We start from the raw sequence: 26,813 nt of genomic DNA on the forward strand, positions 1-26,813 counted from the left end.
ATAAGGTAAAAAAAAAAAAAAAAAAATGCATAGGTTAGCTGAATGGATACAAAAACATGACCCAACTATATGCTGTCTACAAGAGACCCACCTCAAATAAAAGACATACAGGATGAGAGCAAAGGGATGGGGGGAAAAAAGTTTCTATGCAAATGGAAAAGAAGAAAAAGTTGGAGTATTACTACTCATATCTCACAAAAATAGACCTTAAAATTAAGATCATTACAAGAGACAACAAAGGCCTTTACATAATACTAAAGGGATCAATCCAATAAGAGGATATAACTTTGGTAAACATATATGTACCCAATATAGGAACACATAAATATATAAAACAACTTCTAGAGTACTTTAACAGAGATATCTACAAAAATACAGTCATAGTAAGGGCCTTTAACACCCTCCTGACTTTACTGGATAGATCTTCCTGACAAAAGCTTAAGAAGGAAACACTGACTCTAAAGGACACACTGGATCAGATGGACTTATTTGACATTTATAGAATATTTCACCCCAATGCAGCAGAATATACATTCTTCTCAAGTGCACATGGATTGTTCACAAAGATAGACCACGTTAGGACACAAAACAAGTCTCTACAACAGTGATGGCGAACCTATGACACGCGTGTCAGAGGTGACACGCAAACTTATTTTTTTGGTTGATTTTTCTTTGTTAAATGGCATTTAAATATATAAAATAAATATCAAAAATATAAGTCTTTGTTTTATTATGGTTGCAAATATCAAAAAATTTCTATATGTGACATGGCACCAGAGTTAAGTTAGGGTTTTTCAAAATGCTGACACACTGAGCTCAAAAGGTTCGCCATCACTGCTCTACAAGTTCAAAAAGATTGAAGTTATATCAGCATTTTCTTTTCAAATCACAGTTGAATGAAATTAAAAATCATCTACAGTAAAAATGCCAAAAACATTCACACACATGGAGGCTAAATAGCATATTAAACAATGAATGGGTTACCATCAAGATTAAGAAATAAACACTTTCTCGAAAGAAATTAAAATGAACACACAACAACCCAAAATCTCTGAGACAAAGCAAAAGCAGTCCTGAGAGGGAAGTTCATAGGACTGCATGCATACATCAAAAAAACAAGAAAAATCAACAATAAGCTTTTTAACCCTACAACTTAAAGAACTAGAAAGACAACAACAAGAAAAGCCCAGAGCAAGTAGAAGGAAGGAAATAATAGAGATTACAGCAAAAATAAATAACAAAGACTAAAAAAAAAAACCAATAAAAACATCGCTGAAACCAAGAGCTGGTTATTTGAAAGTATGAACAAAATTGATGAACTGTTAGCCAAATTCATCAAGAAACAAAGAGATAAAAAATAAAATTAGAAACAAAAGTGGTGAAGTAACCACTGACACCAAAGAAATATAAAGGATTGTAAAAAAAATAATCTGAACAACTATATGCCAAGAAGCTGGACAATGTAAATAAAATGGACAAATTCCTAGAAAAAGACAATCTCCCCAAATTGAACCAGGAAAATCAGAAAACTTGAATAAGCCCGTAACAGCTGATTAAATAGAAGCAGTAATAAAAAACTCCCAGCATACAAAATCCCAGGTCCAGACAGCTTCACAGGGGAGTTTTACCAAACATTCGAAGAAGAACTAACACCTATACTCCTCAAACTATTCCAAAAAATCCAAGAGGAAGGAATACTTCCTATGAAGCCAGCATTACCCCAATTCCAAAACCTGGTAAAGACACTACAAAGAAAGAGAAATACAGGCCACTGTCCCTGATGAACATAGATGCTAAAATCCTCAACAAAATATTAGCAAGTCAGATCCAGCAATATATTAGATCATATACCATCCCCAAGTGGGATTTATTCCATGGATGCAAGACTGGTACAATAGTCCCAAATTACTAAACGTGACACATCACATAAAAAAATTGAAAGACAAAAATCACGTGATCTTATCAATAGACATAGAAAAATCAATGGATGTTGGGTTTTGTCAACCCATTGATGGGGCCTAAACTGGCAGGCAACATCCCTTGAGGGGTCCCAGACTGAGAGGGTACAGTCTGGGCTTAGGGACTCACCCCCCCCCCCTCAGTTCACAAATTTCATGCACTGGACCTCTAATATGGAAATAAAAAGCTTCTGCACAGCAAAAAAATCCATCAACAAAATGAGAAGGGAATCCACTGTATGGGAGAACTTATTTGGCAATAATACATCTGATAAGGGGTTAATATCCAAATGTATAAGGATTGTATACAACTTAAAAGGAAGACAAACAATCCAATTAAAAAATGGGCGAAGGACCTAAATAGACACTTCTCCAAAGAGGACATACAGATGGCCAAGAGACATGAAAAAATGCTCGAAGTCACTGATCATCAGAGAGATGCAAATTAAAATAACAATGAGGTATCACTTCACACCTGTCAGAATGGCTGCTATCAACAAACCAACAAATGACAGGTGCTGGTGAGGATGTGGAGAAAAGGGAACCCTTGTACACTGCTGGTGGGAATGCAGACTGGTGCAGCCATTGTGGGAAACAGTATGGAGTTCCCTCAAAAATTAACAATGGAACTACCATTTTGACCAGTGATCCCCATTCTAGGAATATATCCTAAGAAACCTGAAGCCCTAATCAGAAAGAATGTATGCACCCATACGTTCTTAGCGGCATAATTTACTCTAGCTAAGATCTGGAAACAGCCCAAGTGCCCATCAGTAGATGAGATGGAATACTATGCAGCAGTAAAAAAGAAGAATCTCTTACCCTTTGAGACAGCATGGAGAGACTTGGAGAGTATCATCCTAAGTGAAATAAGTCAGTCAGAGAAAGACAAGTATCACATGATCACACTCATGTGGAATCTAAATAACAAAATAAACTGAGAAACAGAGTGGATCTAGAGACTCGGAAGCATGGAACAGAGGGATGTAATCAATTAAAGACCTTGTATGTGTATATGCATAACCATGGACACAGAAAATGGAGTACTGAAAGCCGCGGGCAAGGGCGCGTTGGAGGTCGTCATTGGCAGGGGAAAGGGGACATATGTAATACTTTCAATAATAAAGAGTAATTATCTACATATATAAAAAGGCAGCTACTGTAATAGCCATAACGACCTAACAACTGGTCACTATGGCCCCCACTGTGGCCAGTGAACCGGCTGATCATGGGGGTGGGGCTGGCAGCTCCTCCCACCTGCCGGCCAAACAACACCTTCCTTCCCCCATCAACCCAGACCAGCTGTGCCCCCATCAGCCCACCCCACCACAATAGGCCCATAGCCCCTCCCCCCAGCCGGCCTGCCCCTGATCACACCCCACCCACCCCAATAGGCAGAGGGGCTGGGTAGCCAACCTCCTAAAGCCCCTCCCCCTGCCTTCCCCACCCCTGATCACATTCCCCACCCCAATAGAGGGTGGGGCTGGCCAGCCCACCTCCTGCAGCCCCTCCCCCCGGCCAGCCATGTCCCCAATGTGCCCCCACCACCCTGAGTGGCCCACAGCCCCTCCCCCTGACCAGCCCCACCCCTGATCACCACCCCACCCCGATCAGGGGCAGGACTGGTCGGCCAACCACCCATGGCCCCTCCCCCAAGCCATTGGCCCCTGATTGGCACCCCCACCCACCCCATTCAGTGGGGGGCCAGCTGGCCCACCGCCCACAGCCCCTCCCCATGGCCAGCCTCTCCCCCAATTGGCCCCCCAACCCCAATCGGGGGCAGGGCCCACTGGCCAGTTGCCTGTGGTCCCTTCCCCCAGCCCTGATCGGGCCCTGATCCGGGCAGGCCGGCCGGTCAACCTCCTGCCATCTCCTCCTACCGACAAGCCCAGCCCCGATCCTCCCTGATTGGGGCCCATGCCAGCTGGACTCCACCCATGCACAAATTCGTGCACTGGGCCTCTAGTAATTAAATAAATAAGTAAATAAATAAAGCAAACCTGCATCACTCTGAGGACAATGCTTTTCTGGAAGCCCTCTGTAGTTTGTTTTTTGTTTTGTGTTTGTTTTTTTGTTGTTTTGAAAAAGGAAGAAATCAACTGACCAGAGGGTTCTGGGAAGATAGTGGAGTAGGGTACACCAGAAATCTGTCTTTTTACCTAGACAACAATTGCACCGACAGAATCTGTGTGGTGTAACAGACAGATTTTTGTAGCTCTGGATTCTGTTGAAGATTTTCAATCTCAGGGGAAGGTGTGGAAAGTAACTTGCAGTTAACTTGGATAGATTTTTAGCTCTGAGCATAGTAGCAGCTACTCAGCTCCTGCACCATCCATGGGACAGGCAGCTGTGAACTTACTCCTGCAACAGCTTCTACATGGCTTGTGGGAGCCAGAGTAAGCAAAAAGGACTTTGTGCATCAAATATTGGGCATCTGTGCTCTGATTGCTACTTCTCATTACAGAGGTGTAGACAGAGAGTCAGAGTCTTTGCATCCATCCCATTGTTGCAAGCCTATGCCCAACAGCTGAAATAACTTCCAGGGTATTTAGGAGAATGCTCCTCATGCCCTGGCTGGCTGGCTAGGTTGGTCGGAGCATTGTCCCATGCACAAAAAAGGTTGCGGGTTCGATTCCTGGCCCAGGCACATAACTAGGTTTGGGGTTCGATCCCAGGTCAGGGCATGTATGGGGGCAATCAATTGATGTTTCTCTCTCATATCAATGTTGTTTTTTTTCTCTCTCTTCCTTTCTCTAACATAATATCCCCTTCATTCCTCCCCCTCCCTTTTTTGGGGGAGCTAGATTGAAGACTAGGACATTCAAAAGCAGCCACATATATGGGGGATATTAGGAAATCAGCTCACTTTCCCAGGGGAAGACACAGTCTCAGAAAAAATCTGAGAAAATTTTAAATTCATACCTCAGGTTGATCCTTGGCATAGCTCACAACAATTAAAAACAACAAGAAAACCAAACCAAAATCATTAATAAAACAAAACCCAGCACATGGAACTATACCAAACTTAAATGCTTCTGTATAAATGCTTCTGCACAGCAAAGGAAACAGCAAAATGATATGGCAACTTATAGGATGGGTGAAAATATATCAGTAAGGGGTGACTATCCAAAATGTATAAAGAACTCATCATGAATCAGGAAAACACAAAAATAAAAAAACAAAACATCTCTTGAATGGCAAGTATCATCAAGAAGACAGAAGATAACAAGTGTTAGAGAGGATATAGAGAAAAAGGAAGCCTTGTACACAATTGTTGGGAACATAAATTGGTGCAGCTACTGTGGAAAACAGCATGGAGATTCCTGAAAAAATTTTAAATAGAAATACTGCCCAGCCGGCATGGCTCAGTGTTTTAGCATCGACCTATGAACCTGGAGGTCACAGCTCGATTCTCAGTCTGGGCATATGCCTGGGTTGTGGGCTCAGTGGAGGGCATGCAGGAGGCAGCTGATCAATGATTCTCTCTCATCATTGATATTTCTGTCTCTCTCCTCCTCTGCCTTTCTCTCTGAAATCAATAAAAATATATTTAAAAAAAGAAATACCATAAGATCCAGCAATTCCACTCTTGAATTTACACCCAAAGGAAATGAAAGCAGAATATCAAAGAGGTATGTGCACTCCATGTTTATTGCATAACAACTAAGACATGGAAACAACTTAAGTGCCTGTCAACATATGAATTGAATAGAAGTGGTGGTGTTTATTTGTGTGTGTGTGTAGGGGGGATTGTAGATAGCATATAAATGCGTCATGGTTTTTTTGTTGTTATTGTTTTTGTGTTGTGTTTTTTTTTTAATCTTTAAATTCTTTATTAGTTAAGGAATTACAAATGTGTCCTCATTCCTGCCCATTAACCCCCATCCTCCCCACCCCCACTCATGCTCTCATCCCCCTGTCATGGTTTTGTATCCATTCAACTACCCTATGCCTTTTGATTGGAGCATTTAATCCATTTACATTTAAGGTTATTATTGATAGACTAGTGGCCCAGTGGATGAAATTTGTGCATGGGGGGCATGTCTCTCAGCCAGGCCTGCACCGTCTCCATTCTGGGACCCCTCAGAAGTTGTCCAACTGCTGGTTTAGGCCCGATCCCTCTTGCAGTCCAGGACCACTGGCTCCTAACTGCTCACCTACCTGCCTGCCTGATTGCCCCTAACCGCTTCTGCCTGCCAGCCTGATCACCCCTAACTGCTCCCCTGCTGGCCTGATCCCCCCTAACCACCTCTGCCTCTGCCCCGAACCCAGGACCCAGAATTCCCTCCTCCAGCCGGCCACAGGCAGCCGGGATCTGGGCTTCTCTCTCTCTGGCTGACCACAGGCACCCGGGACCCAGGCCGGCTTCACCCAGGCCACAGGTGCTGGCGTGCAGGACTGCTGTGCAGGCGGCTTCTCCGGCTGGCTGTGGCCCGGGACCGTGGGGCTGGCGGCTTCTCTGTCTCCCGGGTCACAGCCAGCCTCAGGCACTGGTGCCTGGGACCACCAGCAGGCAGCTTCACCTGGGCCCAGCTTTGTCAGGAAGGACATGTGAATGGTCATCCGGAAGATGTCTGGTCTAATAAGCATACTACTCTTTTGTTAGCATAGATAGAGGCCTGGTGTATGGGTGGGGGCTGGCTGGTCTGCCCTGTAGGGGGTCCCGGATCAGAGTGGGGATCCTCTTGGGGGGCAGGGCTGTTTGCAGGCTGACCACGCCCCCATTGGGGTGGGGGTCCCCACTGTGGGGAGTGGCCGGCCTGGGCGAGGGGCTGAGGGCCCTTTGCAGGCTGGCCAAGCCCCTGGCTTTGTTCAGAAGGACGTCCAGAAGGTCTCCCAATCTAATTAGCATATTACTCTTTTATTAGTATAGATACTTATTTATGCCCTTTTAATTCTGTATGCCTATATTTCTCTATTTTTTCTTCTCAGTACAGCATTCCCTTTAGCATTTCTTGCCATGCTGGCTTGATTGTGATAAACTCCTTTAGCCTTTGTCTGGGAAGCTCTTTATTTGACCATCTCTTTTCAATGACAGCCTTCCTGGATATAGTGATCTTGGTTTCAGATCCTTGCTTTTCATTATCTTGAGTACTTCATGCCATTCTCTTCTGGCCTGTAGATTTTCTGATGAGAAATCAGCTGACAGCCTTATGGGAGCTCCTTTGTACGTAACAATTTGCTTTTCTCTTGGTGCCTTTAAAATTATCTCTTTGTCTTTAATTTTTGGCATTTAATTATGATGTGTCTGTGTGTGGGTGTGTTTGGGTTCTTCTTGTTTGGGGTTCTCTGTGCCTCCTGAACTTGTGTGACTTTTTTCTTGACCAGGTTAGGGAAGTTTTCTGCCATTATTTCTTTAAATATGTTCTCTATCCCTTGTTCACTTTCTTCCCCTTCTTGGAGACCTATTATTGTTATACATTTCATGTCCCACACCTCCCTTAAACTATCCTCCTGTTTTTTTAATTGTTTTTGTTGTTGTTTTTGGTTTTCTTACTAAGTGATTTTTTTTAATGTCTTCTAATTCACTGATCTGATCCTCAGCTTCTTCTAATCTAATGTGTATTTTTTAATAAATTTCTATTGATTTCAGAGAGGAAGGGAGAGGGAGAGAGAGAGATAGTAACATCAATGATGAGAGAGAATCCTTGGTTGGCTGCCTCCTGCACACCCCCCACTGGGGATTGAGCATGCAACCCAGGTATGTGTCCTTGACCGGAATCGAACCTGGGACCCTATAGTCCACAGGCCAATGCTTTATGCACTGAGTCAAACTGGCTAGGGCCCTTCCACTGTTTTTTTTATTTGTGCTATGTCATTCTTTATTTCCGACTGTTCTTTTTTCATATCTTTTTTCATGCCATTGAGCATCTTTACCATCATTATTCTGAACTCTATGTCAGATAAATTTCTTATCTCCATTTCATTTACCTCTTCTGGAGAATTCTCTTGTTCTTTCATTTGGGATATTGTTTATTTGTCTCCCCATTTTGTCTGCCTTTTTGTATTTGTGTCCATGTATTCGGTAGATCTGCTACAATTCCCAATCTCTAGTACAGGGCAATGTCAGACGCTGTTTTTGATTGGCCCTGAGTATACTGTTTGGGGCTATCATCAATTCACAACTGGTGGCTCCCTCTGCTGGGGCTGGGTGCCTTTGGAAAAGCCAAGATTTGTACTAGGGTCTGCTTTTTCTAGTCCAGGTCCAGAAGGAGATCAGGCAAAGCCTCCAGAGATCCACCACTGCCTGCATTCTGATTGTTATCAGCCTTGATTGGCCTTAGCCTATGGACCACAGGGTGGGTCGAGAGTTCTTCCAACAGGGTGTGGCGACTGCCTTTTCCCCAGGCCAAAACCACCTGGGTAGCAAAGGTATATAGCAGAAAGATGTGCTCTGCAGCATGAGGAAATAACTCAGCATAGGAAACCATGCTGGCTGCCTACCGAGCTCCAACCCCAGAGTCCCCAACCCTAGACTCTTCTCACACAGCTCCAGTCCACTCTGCCCTCTCTGTGCTGGAGCTGAAGGTGAGTGGCTGCACTTGAAATTTTGTGCCTTGGCCCTTTAAGAGGGCACCTGCATTTCTAGCCATCTCTGGCTAGCAGACAGCAACCCTGCTGCTTTTTACAGCCAGGTATTAATGTGGGCACCTTTCTCAGTTCTGGTGCTCTGGCTGGGGAGCCCAGCTTGGGGTTTAGACCCCAGAGTTCTCAGTGGGAACTCGGCAGCTGAGATATCCCTCCGGACCTTCAGCTGCTGTCTTTGGGAGCCCAGCCACCCCTTTCACATCTTCATACTTCCTGCCGGTCTCTATGTGGTCTCCACTTTCCGTCCTTAGTTATCAGGGTTTTCTCCAGCTAGTCTTCAGTTGATTTTTCAGGGTAGTTTTTCTGTATTTTAGTTGTATTTCCAGTTTGGTCCTAGGAGAGTGTCGGTGTCTGTAGTTGATTGCTAATTTAATTATATTGTGATCTGAGAAGATGCTGGAGATGATTTCAGTCTTCTTGAACTTGTAGAGATTTATTTTGTCCTATCATGTGCTTTTTCTTTGAGAATGCCCCATGTGCAACTTGAGACGAATGTATATTCTGCTGCTTTGGATGAAATGTTCTGTAAATATCTATTAAATCCATCTAACCTCGTGTGTCATTTGAGGTTGCTGTTTTTCCTGCTGACATTTTTGTCTGGAAGATCTATCCTGCGAAGCCAGTAAGTTTCTTACTATGATTGGACAGTATTGCTGTTGATCTCTCCCTTAAATTTCACCAAGTGTTGGTTTTTTTATATTTAGGTGCTCCTATCTTGAATTCACATGTTTACAAGGGTTATATTGTGTTGGGTTGATCCCTGTGTAATTATGTAATGTCTTGCTTCGTTTCTTATGATAGCCTTTGTTTGTTTGTTTGTGGGGTTTTTTGTTAGTTTTATATATTTTTATTGATTTCAGAGATGGAGAGGGAGAGAGAGATAGAAACATCAGTGATGAGAACCATTGATTGGCTGTCTCCTGCTTGCCCTCTACTGGGGACCGAGCCCACAACCTAGGCATGTGCCCTTGACCAGAATCGAACCCACGACCCTTCAGTTCACAGGCTGATGCTCTACCCACTGAGCCAAACCGGCTAGGGCACCCTGTGTGTTTTGATTGGAGCATTTAATCCCTTTTGGAAGTTTTCTTTGGAATCTACATTTGTTGCCCTGACCCATGTATTCCAGTTGTTAGAGCCTCAGCTTGAGCACCTCCGTTTTGGTTTCGCTCCTTGCCCCCAGTCAGGGTGGGTGTGGGAGGCAACCAGTTGATGTGTTTTTCTCACATCAATGTTTCTCTCTCTTTTCCCCTCCTTCTCTCTCTTCTACTCTGTCTGAAAAGCAGTAGTAAAAAATCAGGTGAGAATTAACAACAACAAAAAATATATTTGTTCATTAGTAAAGGAAATTCATATTTATTTCTTTGACTACATTTATATCCACAAACTGATAAAGACAGGTGAAAATGGGCGTAGGAATATTTTCTAAACCACAATTGCTAAAATAACTTGTATTAAATAGATGATCTTCAGGTGTTTATCCTCCCCAGGAATATTATCATTTCTAAAATTGGGCATTATCCATGTTAGTGGCCTTTTTCCCCCACAGTGGTTATAAAATTACATAGGTTTGTGTAATACATCATCTGTATATTTTACTGTGTGTTCACCACCCCAAGTGAAGTATTCTTGCCATTTATTCCCCCCATTATCTTCTCCTATCTCCTTTCCCTCCCACCCACCCCAGTTTTTGTTTTTTTATTTGTTTTGGCTAACAAACAAAATAGAAACAGATTCATAGACACAGAAAACAGACTGACAGCTGTCAGAGGGGAGGGGCTTAATGTTCTAGGTGGAAAAGGTGAAGGGACTAAGCAAAAAAAAGAAATTCACATTTATTAAAGGACTTTTAGGAAGTATAAAATGAAAGAAAAATGTCACACATTGTGTTACAGTTCTTCATGAAGATCAATTTAGTTGGACTTGAGCAAATGTAGGTGTTTCGTTGGGACTTTCTTAGTAACTTCAGGGTTATTCCCATTAAGTTTAATATATGTAACATGTTTATATTTATTTGCTTTTAAAAACTTTATGTTGAGCCCGGCCAGAGTTTTTCAGTGGTTGAATGTCTACCTATGAACCAGGACGTCACAGTTCAATTCCCAGTCAGGGCACATGCCCAGGTTGCAGGCTGGATCCCCAGTAGGGGACATGCAGGAGGTAGCTGATCAATGATTCTCATCATTGTTGTTTCTCTCTCTCTCTCCCTCTCCCTTCTTCTCTGAAATCAACACAAATATATTTTAAAAATAACTTTATGTTGAGATAATTATAGATTCACATGGAATTATATGAAATAATTTAGAGAATAATTATACCCTTCACCCAATCTGTTTCCCTAATGCATAACTTTATAGTAATGTATCTTACATAACCAGTATCACAACCAGGAAATTTATATCAATACCATCTTATTCAGATTTTACCAGTTTTAAACATGATTTGTATTTGTATGTGTTGTGTGTGTGTGTGTGTGTGTACTTATCCAGTTTTATCATATGTACATTCATGTGACTACCACCGCAGTCATGATGCAGAAAACAGCTATATCACAAGGATCCCTCATGCTGTCCTTTTATAGCCATAGCTTTCTTGCCTGCCTTTCCCCCAACCTCTGGCAATTACTAATATGGTCTCCATTTTTATAATTTTGTTATTTTAAGAATGTTATATTAATGGATCCATACAGTAGTAAACTTTTGGAATTAGCTTTTTTTTACTCAGCATAATTCTCCTACAAGTTGCCCCCACGTACCAATGGTGTATTCCTTTTCATTGCTCTATAATACTCTATGGATTACCATTTTGCTTACTGTTGAAGTATGTCTGGGTTGTTTGCACTTTGAGGGCTCTTATGAATAAAACTGCTGTGTACCCCTGGCCAGTTTGGCGTAGTGGTTAGAGCGTTGGCACATGCACTGAAGGGTTGCAGGTTCAATTCCTGGTCAAGGTTATGTACCTCAGTTAGGGCCTCAATCCCCGGTCTCTGCAGGATGCATGTAGGAGGCATCCAATCGATGTGTCTCTCTCATGTTGATGTTTCTCTTTCTTCCCTCTCTGCCCTCCCTTCCAACCCTGAAAATCAATGGAAAAAATATCATCAGGTGAAGATTTAAAAAATCAAAACAACACAACAAAAAACCCCTGCTTTGTGTGGTCATGTTTTTATTTCTCTGGAATAAAAGCCCAATAGTGCAATTGCTTTTGCTGGGTTCTAAGGTATTTGTATTTAGTTTTTTTAAGAAACAAATTATTTTCAATATGACTGTACTACTTTATATTTCCACCAACAGTGTATATGTAAGTTACCTAGTTTCTGTACCTGTTGCCAAGAACTGGTGTTGTCATTGTACTTAAATTTTTATTTTTACTTTAGCCATTCTGATAGGTGTGATTTAAATTTTCATTTCCCTAATGGCTAATTATGTTGAACATTTTTTCATGTGTTTGTTGCTCTCCTTATATAGCCTCTTCAGTGAATGCAGTTGGTTTTTGTGTATTGATCTTGTATCCTGCAACCTTATTAAACTCATTTATTAGTTCTAGGAGCTCTTTTGGTAGATCCCAGATTTTCTACATAGACAAGTGTATTGTTGGTGAGAAGGACAGTTTTATTTCCTGCTTTCCAATCCAGTTTCCCTTTGCTTTCTCTGTTTTATTGCCGTGCCTAAAACCTCCAGTATGATGTTGAATGAGAGTGGTAAGAGCAGACTTTCTTGCTTTGTTCCTGATTTTAGGCATTCAGTCTTTCACCTTTAATATGATGTTAGCTGTGCTTTTTTTGTATATGCTCTTTATTAGATTAAGGAAGTTTCCTTTTATATCTGGTTTGCTGAGAGTTTTCATCATAAATTATATCAGATTTTGCCCATTGCTTTGTCTGCATCTCTTGAGATACTTGTGGGTTTTTTCTTTATTTTGTTGACATGATAAATTACATCGATTGTTTTTGACTGTTGAACTACTCTTACATTCCTAAGATTATTCCCCCTTAGTTTTGATACATTATCCTTTTTTGTTTGTTGGATTCAGTTTGCTGAAATTTTAAGAATTTTTGTATTTGCTTTTCTTTTTTTAAAATTTATTTTATTGGTGTTTTTGTTTTTGTTTTTTTAGATTAAAAGTTTGGGCTGGGTGTGGTGTCTGCCCTCTGACTCAAGGGAGGGCAGTCTTCCTGGACAAGGGACAAACAGAGAGAGCCTGCCCTCTGATGGAGGGACAGGCACAGAGAGAGCACCAGCTCCGAAAGCTGTTTATTATATACTCGAATTACAGGAAGTTACATCACATCTGGGTGGGCCTTCAACATCATGAGATCCATCCCCTTAACACTGGGCGGGTGAGTCAGACTGAGTGGCGTCCAATCTTTGACTGGTCCCACCTTCAGGACATGGCTTTGCCCTCGCACTGAATTTCAGCTGACGTAAATTAAGCCAGGTATATTCTAACGGACCTTAACACCTCCCCCTTTTTTTATATGTAAGCAGCTAAAATTAAAACTTAACATCAAGATCAAGGCTTTGACTAAAAACTAATAACAAATCAATATCAATGCAAACACAACAATAATAGAGAAATAAACTATAGCTATGTTAATATTTTTGCTACTGAGTGAAAAGTCTCTTTTGTTGCTGGTGTATATTTGCTCAGAATCCTTAGAGCTGACTGTGCAATGTCTTATAGAAGACTGGCAGCTAACCAATGTCAGTGTTATGGGTTGGCTCAACGAGATAGACCACTGACTCAGAATTTAAATTTAAGAGCCTTTTATTAAGCCGGCCAGCTGACCACAGCGCCTATCTCCCCCTCTGGGAGATTCGGAGCATGTGGCCGAGATCAAGGGTGCAGTATGATCCTTTATAGCACAACAGTGTTACCTTAGAAGTTCATAGAAAGTTCATAAGCACAAGGGGGGGGGGTAAACAGAGTCACACCTGGCTGGAGCATATCATAATACATTGTTTTTCTAAGACAATTTAGCAATTTTTCTTCTATGGTTCCTAACCCTGACACAATCCTCCATACGTCAGTCCCCTCTCCCAGCACATTCTGTAACATTCTGTAACCCTTCCATGCCGCAGTCCCTCACCCTAGCACAGTCAGCATGGCCAGAAACATGGTTGAGGTAGTAAATTCTGCCTTCTGTCAGCTTTAGTCGTTAACTTCTTCTTCCGCATCGCTGTTATCAGGGCAACTCTCAGTCCCTCGAACGATGGAGCAAGCAGCTTCTCTGGGTCCATCATGGCGACATGGCGACGCACGTAATGCTCTGGCATCCAGATTGGCTGCGCTGTTCTTTCGTACAGCTGATTACTGCTAGCATGGCAAGCAGGGTGCTCTCAGGTGTTCCTGGGCTCCTGGTCACTTCTGGGCTCTTCATTGTCCACTTCATCCTCCTCCCACTTCTTATCTTCAGTGGGCCGCTTGGGATCATTGCTGTCTGTGGCTGGGGCAGTTGATTACCTGCAGCTGTAAGGCGTGGTTCCAGGTGCGGACTTCTCTTTAAGTTGGCCAGTTCCTCTCTCGGGTCCATGTTGAAGTTAATATTTCTTGCGGGAATCCACACGAGCTTTGAGAAATTTTCTCCAATTAGCCCCCACAATGGGGGGCGCACTGGGGCTGTGGTCTCCTTTCCGCATCCCGCACGGAGAGGGAGATGTGAACTGGTTGTGCAAGTTAGGAGGCGCTTTTGGGATTAAAGAATAATGAAAGACAGACATAAAATTAGATTAAAAACTTGGGCTGGGTGTGGTGTCTGCCCTCTGACTCGAGGGATAGACAGAGAAAGCCTGCCCTCTGATGGAGGGACAGGCACAGAGAGCTATTTTATTGGTTTTTTACAGAGAGGAAGGGAGAGGGATAGAGAATTAGAAACATCGATGAGAGAGAAACATCGATCAGCTGCCTCCTGCACACCCCCTACTGGGGATGTGCCCGCAACCAATGTACATGCCCTTAACTGGAATCAAACTTGGGACCTTTCATTCCGCAGGCTCTATCCACTGAGCCAAACCGGTTAGGGCTTTTGTTTAAAAAAAATATGTGTATTTGTTTTTCTGAGGGATATTGGTCCATAGTTTAATTTTCTGTGATATTTTTGTCAGGCTAATGCTGGCCTTATAGAATGAGTTGGGAAGTGTTTCTTTCTCTTTAAGTTTCTTTAAAGAATTTATGTAAAGTTGGTATTATATTTTCCTTGACGGTTTGGCAAAATTCGACAGTGAAGCCATTTGAGCCTGGAATTTTCTTAGAGGGAAAGTTTTAACTTATTCAGTTTCTTTAATAGATACCAGACTATTCCGGTTATCTATTTTCTCTGTGAACTTTGATAGGACTTTTAAGGAATTTATTTAATCAAAGTTGGTTTTATTGACTTAATGGTGTTTATAACTTCCCTTACCTTGTTATCCTTTTAAAGTCTGTAGGATCTATAGTACTATGCCCATTTTTATTTCTAAAAAGTATTCCATTGTGGTCAGAAAACATACTTTATATAATTTGAATCCTCTTAAAACTTTTGAGTTGTTTTATGGCTCACAATATGGCCTATTTTTGTAAATGTTCTTCCATGTGTTCCTGAAAACAATGAGTATTCTGTTGTTTGGTTGTATTTATAAATGTCAATTAGGACAAATTGGTTAATAGTGTTATTCAAATCTAATGCATCCTTACACATTTTTATCTACTTTTTCTATTCGCTATTGAGAGAAGAATATTGAAACTTCCAACTACAATTGTCTATTTTTTTATTTTTATCAGTTTTTTCTTCATGTATCTTTAAGCTCTGTTTTTAGGTACGTACGGATTCAGGATTGTTATATCCTTACTAGAGGCCCAGTGCACAAAATTCATGCACTGGGCGAGGGGGAGGGGAGAGGCCCAGTGCACAAAATTCATGCACTGGGTTGTCCCTCAACCCAGCCTGCACCTTCTCCAATCCAGGACCCCTTAGGGGATGTCTGACTGCCTTTCGCAATCCAGGACCGCTGGCTCCTAACTGCTTGCCAGCCCGATCGTCCCCAACCCCTCTGCCTTCCTGCCTGATTGCCCCTAACCTGCCTGCCTGATCACCCCTAACTGCTCCCCTACCGGCCTGATCGCCCCTAACTGCTCCCCTGCTGGCCTGATCGCCTCTGCCTCACCCCGCACCCGGGACCCAGGATTCCCTCCTCCGGCCAGTAGCAGGAACCCAGGACCTGGGCTTCCCTCCCTCTGGCCAGCCGCAGACACCCAGGGCCCAGGCCGGCTTTGCCCGAGCTGGCTGCAGCTGCAGGGGACCATGGGAGGGCAGCTTGTCCCTCTCCCAGGCCACAGCTTGGCTGGTCCCCATTCTTCTCTCACAAGTTCATTTGTGCCTGGCTGGTCCCCATTCCTCTCTTGAAAGCTCATTTGTGCCTGTATGATCCCCATTCCTCTCTCCCCAGTGTTGAGTGTCTGAGCCATTATGGGTGACAGCGTGAGGGCATGATGACCATTTGCATATTAGCTCTTTATTATATAGGACTAGAGGCCCAGTGCACGAAAATTGTGCATGGAGGGGGGTCCCTCAGCCCAGCCTGCACCCTCTCCAATCTTGGACCCCTCGGGGGATGTCCGACTGTTGGTTTAGGTACCAGACAGCAATCTGGGATGACTGGCTCCTAACCACTCGCCTGCTTGCCTGCCTGCCTGATCGCCCCAACCCCTCTGCCTGCCAGCCTGATCGTCCCTACCTTGCCCCTCGCCGGCCTGATCACCCCTACCTTGCTTCCCTGCCTGCCTGATCACCCCTAACTGCCTCTGCCTGCCTGCCTGATTGCCCCTAACTGCCCTCCCCTGCCGACCTGCTCTTGCCCCTAACTGCTCTCCCCTGCCGGCCTGATCTCGCTCCCAGCTGCCCTCCCCGACCGGCCTGATCTCAGCCCCAACTGCCCTCTCCTGCCAGCCTGATCTCGGCCCCAACTGCCCTCCCCTACTGGCCTAATTGCCCTTAACTGCCTCTGCCTTGGCCCCCACCACCATGGCTTTGTCCAGAAGGAAGTCAGACGTCTGAAAGATGGCCGGTTGACCCGGTCTAATTAGCATATTACCCTTTTATTAGTGTAGATAGATTATATAGGATAGGATTGCTTAAATGGGAGGGAAAAGCCTTTTTCAGCAGGAGGAGATGCTCTTGGCAGACAAAAACACATAATCCCTATATCTGGACTGATAGTCAGCCATATGCACTATACTGCCAAACCAGCCATTAAAAAATTGAATCACCTTCTTACACCTTACACCAAACAGCTGTTGCCCTTAAAACCCCTCCTCAGCCCCCACCTTAGGTTCTGCCTTCGCAGTTCACCCAGATTAGGTTCTGATTGGTCAGTTAATATGCCAGTCAGTGTCAAAAGCCCTGCCTCTTAGGCAGCCATTGACTCCTCGCAGTTCACCCAGATTTGGTTCTGATTGGTCAGTTTCTATGCCAGTCAGCATCTCTGGGCCTATCTCCGCGCCTGATCATAGAGGTGAGGCTGATCAGCAGCCGCCCCAGGCTGCTGGCAAGCGCTCTGAACTACTGACCCCTGTGAGAGAGAGAGGCTTGGCTGCTAGCGAGGCCAGGAGAGTGAAGCAGGGTCTGATCATCCTGCTTCTCTGATCACCCTGATTCTCTGATCACCCTGCTTCACTCTGGGCCTCGCCAGCAGCTGCTGTCACTGCTGATCAGCCCTGCAGCTCTCTCTCCAAGAGGTCAGCAGTTCAGCCTGCTCACCTATTGCGCACGCAGCCTGGTGTTCGGTCCAGGCTGCTGGTGAGCAGGCTGAACTGCTGACCTCTAAGAGAGAGAGAGGCTTGGCTGCTGGCAAGGCCCGGAGAGAGAAGCAGGGTCTGATCACCCTGTTTCTCTCTCCGGGCCTCACCAGCAGCCACTGCTGCTGCTGATCAGCTCTCTCTCTCTCTCTCTCTCTCTCTCTCTCTCTCTCTCTCTCTCTCTCTTCCCCCCCCCCCCCCCCCCCAGGTCAGCAGTACAGCCCGCTTGCCTGCTGCATGCGCAGCCTGGTGTTCGGTCAAGCCTCCGGTCGTGGATATTATGACCCTGGCTCTTCATATATATGGATGATGAGTTGATCACTTTATAATTATGAAATGACCCACCTGGGTTTGGTTCTGGTTAAGGGCACATGCCTCAGTTGCAGGTCTATGCAGGAGGCAACCAGTCAATGGTGCCTCTCTCACATCGATGTTTCTCTCTCTTTGTCTCTCCCTCTCCCTTCTACTCTCCCTATAAATCAATGGAAAAATATGCTTGGGTGAGGATTAACAACAACAATAAAAATTACCATGAAGCACGCACTTTAGTAAAACATGAATGGGTGAAAGTTTGAGGGGAAACAGTTTATATAATTGTAAAGTAGTTCCCCTATAACATTTATTAAATATATTTTTATTGATTTCAGAGGGTAAGGGAGAGGGAGAGAGAGATAGGAATAGAAACATCAATGATGAGAGAGAATCATTAATTGGCTGACTCCTAAATGCCCCCCACGGGGGCTGAAGCCCACAACCTGGGTATGTGCCCTGACTGGGAATTGAACTGTGACCTCCTAGTTCATAGGTCAATGCTCAATCACTGAATCACATTGGCTAGCCTCCCTGTGATATTTATTAATTACAAAGGGAAAATAACTTTATTTTTTATATATATTTTTATGATTTCAGAGAGGAAAGGAGCGGGAGAGTTAGTGATGAGAGAGAATCATTGATTGGCTGCCTCCTGCACACCCCACACTGGGAATTGGGCCTGCAATCCCAGCATATGCCCTGACCAGGAATCAAACCATGACTCCTAGTTCATAGGTCAATGCTCAGCCACTGAGCCACGCTGGCCAGACGAGAGAGTAACTTTATGTGGAGAATTTTGGCTGGCACCACCTTAAACAGGTGATCAAGTTAGCATCACCAGTTATAAGACTTAATTATGTCTCGTATACTCTGATATAATACACTGAAAAGGGCACATCACCCCTGTTGTCTTCTTTCCCAAAATACATAACATTGATCTAATCTTTGGAAAACAGGCAAATCCAAATTGCTACAAAGGAATAATGCTTTAAATGTCAAAGTCATAAAAGACAAGAAAAGACTGAAGAAGAACCATTACAGACTGAAGGATTCTAAAGAGACATAACAACTAAATACAGTGTGGGATCCTGGATTGGATCCTGGAACAGAAAAAAGACATTAATAGAAAAACTGATGAAACTTAAATTAATTCTGTAATTTACTAAATAATAGTATATAAATGTCAGTGTCTTAATTTTGGTAGTTTTACTGTGGTTCTATAAGGTTGCATTAGGAGAAGCTGAGTCAAGAGTATACAGAAACTCTATACTATTTTTGTAACTTTTCTTTAAATTTGATAATATTTCAAAATAAAAGTATACAGTAAAAATAATAAAGTGGATCTGTTACAGGGCAGCATAGTTGAATGTTGTCTTTTAAAATCTAGTCTGACAATCTGTGCCTTTTGATTGATCTTTGATATATGATTATTTTAATACTAGGGGCCCGGTGCACGAAATTCGTGCACTGGGTGTGTGTGTGGGGGGGGAGTGTCCCTCAGCCCAGCCTGCCCCCTCTCACATACTGGGAGCCCTCAGGCGTTGACCCCCATCACCCTCCAATCGCAGGATCGGCCCCTTGCCCAGGCCTGACGCCTCCGCCAGAGGTGTTAGGCTTGGACAGGGGACCCCCATCTCCCCCTGATCACTGGCTCTGGCCCCCGCCCAGGCCTGAGGCCTCTGGCCCAGGAATCATGCCTGGGCAGGGGATCCCCATCTCCCTCTGATCGCTTGCTCCACCCCCCGCCCAGCCTGACGCCTCTGACCCAGGCTTCAGGCCTGGGCAAGGGGACCATCATATCCCCCCAATCCCCGGCTCAGCCCCCCGCCCAGGCCTGATGCCTCGGCAGAGGAGTTCACCCTCATCACCCTCCGATCACCAATCACCAGATCGGCCCCTTGACCAGGTCTGAGGCCTCTGGCAGAGGTGTCAGGCCTGGGCAGGGGACCCCCAGCTCCCCGCGGTTGCAGGCTCCGCCCCTGCCCAGGCCTAACGCCTCTGGCCTAGGCGTCCGGCCCAGGCAGCGGGGACCCACAGCTGCAGCGGCCCCGTGATCGTGGGCTCCGCTTTAGGCCCAGGCAAGGGACCCCTAGCTCCCGGGACTGCCAGCTTCGACCGTGCCCAGCTTCCATCGCTGGCTCCACCCCTACTTCCTGCTTTCACTGGCCAGGGCATCAAAGGCGCCTGATTCTCCAATCATGGCTGGGGGCAGGGCAAAGGCGGCCCCAGGGCCGCCTTTGCCCTGCCCCCCAGCTCTTAGCTCCCCCCTGGGTTTCCGATCACTGTCAGTGGCAGGGGGCTTCTTCCTGCTTTCCCTTTCGCCTCCCTGCATTGTGCCTACATATGCAAATTAACCGCCATCTTGTTGGCAGTTAACTGCCAATCTTAGTTGGCAGTTAACTGCCAATCTTAGTTGGCAGTTAACTGCCAATCATAGTTGGCAGTTAATTTGCATATAGCCCTGATTAGCCAATGAAAAGGGTATCGTCGTACGCCAATTACCATTTTTCTCTTTTATTGGATAGGACTAGAGGTCTGGTGCATAAAATTCATGCATGGAGGTGGGGGGGTCCCTCAGCCTGCCTGCACCCTCTTCAATCCGGGACCCTTGACTCCTAACTACTCACCTTCCTGCCTGCCTGCCTGATTGCCCCTAACTGCTCTCCCCTGCTGCCCTGATCACCCCTAACTGCTCTCCCCTGCCGGCCTGATCGCCCCCTAACCTCCTCTGCCTTGTCCCCTGCCACCGTGGCTATGTCTGGAAGGACTCCAGAAGGATGTCAGGTTTAATTAGCATATAACCCTTTTATTAGAATAGGTCATTATTGACATAGTTGGGTTTAACTCTATCATCTACCTACTTTTTTATTTGGCCCATGTCTTCTTTGTTTCCCTTTTTCTTTTTTTATCTGCCTTCTTTTGGATTAATAGAGTGTTTTTTATTTCACCTTATCTCCTTTGTTGGTTTATTAGTAATACCTTTTGTTTTTCAGTGGTTGCTTTAGAGTTTATAGTACATGTCTTACCAATATTACCGGTATACCACTTCATGTCTCATGTAAGAGCGTTACAACGTTTTCGCTTTCCTGGCCTAAGTGCTGTTTCATACATTTTATTTCTGCATTCATCATAAACCTTAAATACCTTGCTATTCTTTTTTTTTTCTATTGTGGTAAAATATGTATAACATAAAACTTACATTTTAATCCTTGTTAAGTATACAATTCAGTGGTATTAAGTATATTTACAATGTTGTGCAGCCATGCCATGTGAATAGCACCCTGATTAAGAAACAATATACCCTGGTATTAGTAATTTTTCAAAATACAGTTCTTTCTGGTGTAATTAGGTAAAATTAAAAGCATGCTAAATGACCATGACTAGATAATTTCCAGTTTTAAAGTTTTTGAAACTGGGGTTGTATACTACACAAAAAGTTCTGTTTATTTTTATAAACATCATTTATATTTTGTTTAATCAAGATATTTCTTCTTGGCAGTGGACTCTCGAAAAATTGATCAGGAGGGAAAAATCCCAACGGAAACATTGGAGAAACTGAAGGGCCTGGGGCTTTTTGGGATGCAAGTCCCAGAAGAATATGGTAAGTAAAAAAGATACCCACCTCCCCGCCCCCCCCTCCCCCCCCCCCCCCCCCCGGCTGCTGGTTGTCTGTCTCTTAAGAAAGTACTCTATTTTTGTTTTAAAAAAGAGTTATTTTGGGGACGGGAGGCCTTTTAAGTGCAGTATGTCCAAGATCGAGCTGTAAAACAGCTGGAGTTAATAAAAATATCTGCCATTGGCTGAATACCAGATGGCTGGTTAGTGAGTGTGTGTGGACTGGCTCAGGGCAGAAAGTGTGCTTTTTTTCCCTCTGGAATGGACCAGAGACCACTGCAGGAGCTGATTGCAGTGTCATCTCCACTGTGTAGTCCTTTGGTCTCTGGCATAGGAATTGCCCTTGGAGCCACTTATGCTTCGTGTTGGAGGAATAAATGTGTGGTGAGAGTTTAGGTGCCAGTGTTTGGCTTCTCATACTGGTGCAGAGGAGTAAGGCATAAGGCTGTAGGGCACAAGGTACATCTGAAAAACCCTAACTTGTTCCATTACAGACCTAATGCTAGTGAGTGTTCAGTTTTGCTGTAATAAGTGTATCGGTGTTAAACAGACTGAATTGCTCTTGAACCTGTGGCCTGTGGGGGATTTTACTAGGGACCTTCGAGCAGGCTCTGTGTCCTCTGGACTGTACATAGCATCTGTGGAGCTTCATAGTGACATTTTAAGCCCCCAAGTGAAAGACCTTGTCTTTCTTCTCAGGATCCCAGAGTAATTCTGTTTATCAGATTTGGCTGATCACTTGTTTCTTTTTTTGCCTAATCTAGAGGTGGTCAGCAGTTCAGAGCGCTTGCCAGCAGCCTTGATCAGCCCCACCTCTATGACCAGGTGCGGAGATAGGCCCGGAGATGCTGACTGGCATAGAAACTGACCAATCAGAACCAAATCTGGGTGAACTGCGAGGAGTCAATGGTTGCCTAGGAGGCAGCGCTTTTGACACTGACTGGTATATTAACCTGCAGCGGCAGGCGGGGAACGTTGGAGGAACGTTGGAGTCCTCCATCACTGAAGCAAGCAAGCCTCATGTTAGTTTCAAGCTGCCTGGCTGCTGGCCGCCATCTTGGCTGGCAGTTAATTTGCATATTGCCCTGATTAGCCAATGGGAAGAATAGCGGTCGTACGCTAATTACCATGTTTCTCTTTTATTAGATAGGATACTGAGGGAATCAATTTTGTTTGTTAAAGAAATAAATTCCAATGTCCCCCTCTCCCCCCACCGCCCTTGGAAAGTTATCACTAAAGTCATGGGGATAGCAATCATATGCAAAAGGATGACATGTGGGTGGAGACTGCTGGCCGACAGGCCTGGTTGGCCTCAGGGAACCAGGAAGGAAATGCAGGCTCAGTTGGTAGAAAGGCCTCCATTTCCCTGGATGGAAGTTTCTAACCACTCCCTAGAATGCTCCAGACTGGAAACAGTTCCCCAAAACTTTGGGGGCATGAACATAAGGTTGCTTTTTTCCAAAGAAAGGGGGGAAAAGAAGCCCCAAATATGACCATTAACATCTCATGAAGGAGCAATTTCATATCAGAAAGTAGGACATAAAACAAGAATAAGGGATGGAAAGTTCTGCAATATCATAACAACATAGCCATGTATGTGTACATACACCCAATACATGCTGGCATATTTGATATGCAGATGTAAAAGACATATCCCAATTTTACAAAGAAATTGTTTGGGGAAAAAATTAAGTCCTTTTCATCAATCAATAAATGATTTAAAAATTATCTTGAAGGGAAAATATATATTACTACTAACCTGACTATGTCTAGAGAAGTGGTTCTCAACCTTCTGGCTCTTTTAATACAGTTCCTCATGCTGTGACCCAACCATAAAATTATTTTCATTGCTACTTCATAACTGTAATGTTGCTACTGTTATGAATCATAATGTAAATATCTGATATGTAGGATGGTCTTAGGCGACCTCTGTGAAAGGGTTGTTCGACCGCCAAAGGGGTCGCGACCCACAGGTTGAGAACTGCTGGTCTAGAGCAATGATGGCAAACCTATGACACGCGTGTCAGAGGTGACATGCGAACTCATTTTTCTGGTTGATTTTTCATATATTTAAATGCCATTCATATTTAAATGGCATTTAAATATCTTACCTAATAATAGACAAACATAGTAATTAACCATACCTTCGCTATGCCTCCCATTGGCTAATCAGCAAGATATGCAAATTAACTGCCAACAAAGATGGCGGCCGGCAACCACGGAGCTGGAACGAGCAGGACGCTTGCTTGCTCCAGTGATGGAGGAAGCCAAGGTTCCCTGCCTGCCGCGGCCCGGCTCTGAGCTCTGAAAGCAACGAAGTTTCAATTATAGAAGCTAAACAAATCCCAGATACCTGCTTTCAGCAGGCCGTGGCCATGGAGCTGGAGCCTTGGGTTGCCCCTGGCGATGGAGGAAGCCAAGCCCTGGCCGGCTCTGAGCTCCACTCCAGGCTACAAAGTTTCAATTATAGAAGGTAAATAAATCCCAGAAAAAAAGAAAAAGAAAAAAAGGAGAGGCTGGGAGCTTCTGTCACTGGGGAGGCTTGGCCAGCCTGAAAACGGCCCTCTGCCCTTCACCCAGACTGGCCACGCATCCCAGTGGGGACCCCCCACACTAAAGGTGGTGTTGCCAGCCTGAAAACAGCCGTCAGCCCCTCACCCAGGCTGGCCAGTTACTGCAGTGGGGACCCCCACCCTGAAGGGCAAACCAGCCGGCCCCCACCCGTGCACCAGGCCTCTATCCTATATAGTAAAAGGGTAATATGCAAACTGACCCTAACAGCAGAAAGACTGGGAATGACTGGTCACTATGACACACACTGACCACCAGGGGGCAGACGCTCAATGCAGGAGCTGCCCCCTGGTGGTCAGTACACTCCCACAGGGGGAGCTCTGCTCAGCCACAAGCCAGGCTGACGGCTGCCAGTACAGCGGTGGTGGTGGGAGCCTCTCCTGCCTCTTCAGCAGCGCTAAGGATGTCAGACTGCAGCTTAGGCCTGCTCCCCGCTGGCAAGTGGACATCCCCTGAGGGCTCCTGGGCTGCCAGAGGCATGTCTGATTGCCAGCTTAGCCCAATCCCCCAGGGAGCGGGCCTAAGCCAGCAGGTGGTCATCCCCCGAGGGGTCCCAGACTGCGAGAGGGCACAGGCCGGGCTAAGGGATACTCCCCGCCCCCGTGCACAAATTTTTGTGCACCGGGCCTCTAGTATAAAATAAATATTAAAAATATAAATCTTTGTTTTACTATGGTTGCAAATATCAAAAAATTTCTATATGTGACACGGCACCAGAGTTAGGGTTTTTCAAAATGCTGACACGCCGAGCTCAAAAGGTTCACCATCACTGGTCTAGAGGTTTCCCCCTGATATTTGCTTACTCCAAGCATTTATATTTTCCAGTGGATGACAGACCAACCACCACTCTCCAGCTCTACCCCCACCTGCTTGCTAACTAGTATTCAATGCAGCCCGTGTGTTATGGCACATAATTCCCCTGTCACTTGTGAGTTATAATACTGACAAGTCTCTGGTGTCTGAAAGAATGCAGTCTCCCCCTACCTCACTCAGAGGCTGCAGATTTCTGTTAAGAAACAGAAAGTCTGGCTGTAGAGGTCTGTGCTGTGAATTCCAACACTGGTGGGGAGCAACATCCATGATTATTTTATGTCTTCTGTATAAAAGAATATTTTTCTACATTGGGAAATGTGATGAAAGGTCTTTTATACAATGACAAGTAAGATACACCATTTAGCCTGGCCATTGTGGCTCAATGGTTGAGCATCGACCTATGAACCAGGAGGTTACAGGCACATGCCTAGGTTGCGGCTCAATCCCCAGTGGGGGGACATGCAGAAGGCACCCCATTGATGATTCTTTTTCATCACTGATGTTTCTTTCTCTCTCTCCCTCTCCCTCTCCCTTTCCCTTCCTCTCTGAAATCAATAAAAATACACCTTAAAAAAAAGATACACCATTGAACAGTTTAAAGCAAAGCAATAAACATACATATAATGTAAGATTTAGCCTGATTAAGCTATGCCTCAGAATCAAGGAAATTAGATATCACACTAATTTGTCCTAAATTTTCACATTTTGTCTCACAATGGACCAGTTCCAGGATGGGTAAAATGGGTACTTATTCTACAAACATTGAGGGTCCCCTACTTATGGCTGCCCAACCTGGGGTGCAGGGGCTGGATGGTATAACTTTAGTCTCTTAGGTAAAACAGGGAAGAAGATAGACCAGCGGTTCTCAACCTGTGGGTCATGACCCCTTTGGGGGTAGAATGACCCTTTCACAGGGTTTGCCTAAGATTATCGCAAAACACATATATATAATTACATATTGTTTTTGTGATTAATTACTATGCTTTAATTATAATCGATTTGTAACAATGGAAATACATCCTGCATATCAGATATTTATTTACATTACGATTCATAACAGTAGCAAAATTATAGTTATGAAGTAGCAACAAAAATAATTTTATGGTTGGGGTCACCACAACATGAGAAACTGTATTAAAGGGTCGCGGCATTAGGAAGGTTGAGAACCACTGAGATAGACCATCAAGACAAGCTCCTGGATTCTGTTATTTGCTATGCAAACCTAATTTAAAATATGGCTGGAAAAATGCCCCAAATACTAAAAACCTCCAGATGAACAGCTACACCCATGAAATACACCCAGCGCTAAAAGCACAACTAACTCTCCCCTAAACACCTGCCCCATAGCTGATCACAATGGGAGCAGCCCCAGCCAGCAAAGCCTCAGGAAGAGGGCTCAGAGAAGTGGGTGCAGGCTGAGAACCTAGAGCCACACTTTCATGTCAAAAGGGCCTGAGAGTAAAAACTGTGTGTGGGTGTGCATGCCCATGCATGCGTATGATTGTGTCTGTCTCTGCACACATGTATTGGGTGTATGTACACATACATGGCTATGTTGTTATGATATTGCAGAACTTTCCATCCCTTATTCTTGTTTTATGTCCTACTTTCTGATATGAAATTGCTCCTTCATGAGATGTTAATGGTCATATTTGGGGCTTCTTTTCCCCCCTTTCTTTGGAAAAAAGCAACCTTATGTTCATGCCCCCAAAGTTTTGGGGAACTGTTTCCAGTCTGGAGCATTCTAGGGAGTGGTTAGAAACTTCCATCCAGGGAAATGGAGGCCTTTCTACCAACTGAGCCTGCATTTCCTTCCTGGTTCCCTGAGGCCAACCAGGCCTGTCGGCCAGCAGTCTCCACCCACATGTCATCCTTTTGCATATGATTGCTATCCCCATGACTTTAGTGATAACTTTCCAAGGGCGGTGGGGGGAGAGGGGGACATTGGAATTTATTTCTTTAACAAACAAAATTGATTCCCTCAGTATCCTATCTAATAAAAGAGAAACATGGTAATTAGCGTACGACCGCTATTCTTCCCATTGGCTAATCAGGGCAATATGCAAATTAACTGCCAGCCAAGATGGCGGCCAGCAGCCAGGCAGCTTGAAACTAACATGAGGCTTGCTTGCTTCAGTGACGGAGGACTCCAACGTTCCTCCAACGTTCCCCGCCTGCCGCTGC

General features: G+C 44.5%; 1 protein-coding gene across 3 annotated transcripts in view; it reads left to right on the top strand.

The window, feature by feature from the left end:
- Positions 1-26,813, top strand: part of ACAD9 (acyl-CoA dehydrogenase family member 9) — an 85,924-nt gene that overhangs the window by 28,824 nt on the left and 30,287 nt on the right. For all 3 annotated transcript variants that reach the window (XM_059688341.1, XM_059688343.1, XM_059688342.1), the window contains exon 3: positions 21,130-21,231. In XM_059688341.1, coding sequence (XP_059544324.1) covers positions 21,130-21,231 — 102 coding nt within the window. The remainder of the gene's footprint in view (positions 1-21,129; positions 21,232-26,813) is intronic.

Source organism: Myotis daubentonii, chromosome 3 (genome assembly GCF_963259705.1).
Source record: "Myotis daubentonii chromosome 3, mMyoDau2.1, whole genome shotgun sequence".
NCBI classification, from domain to species: domain Eukaryota; kingdom Metazoa; phylum Chordata; class Mammalia; order Chiroptera; family Vespertilionidae; genus Myotis; species Myotis daubentonii.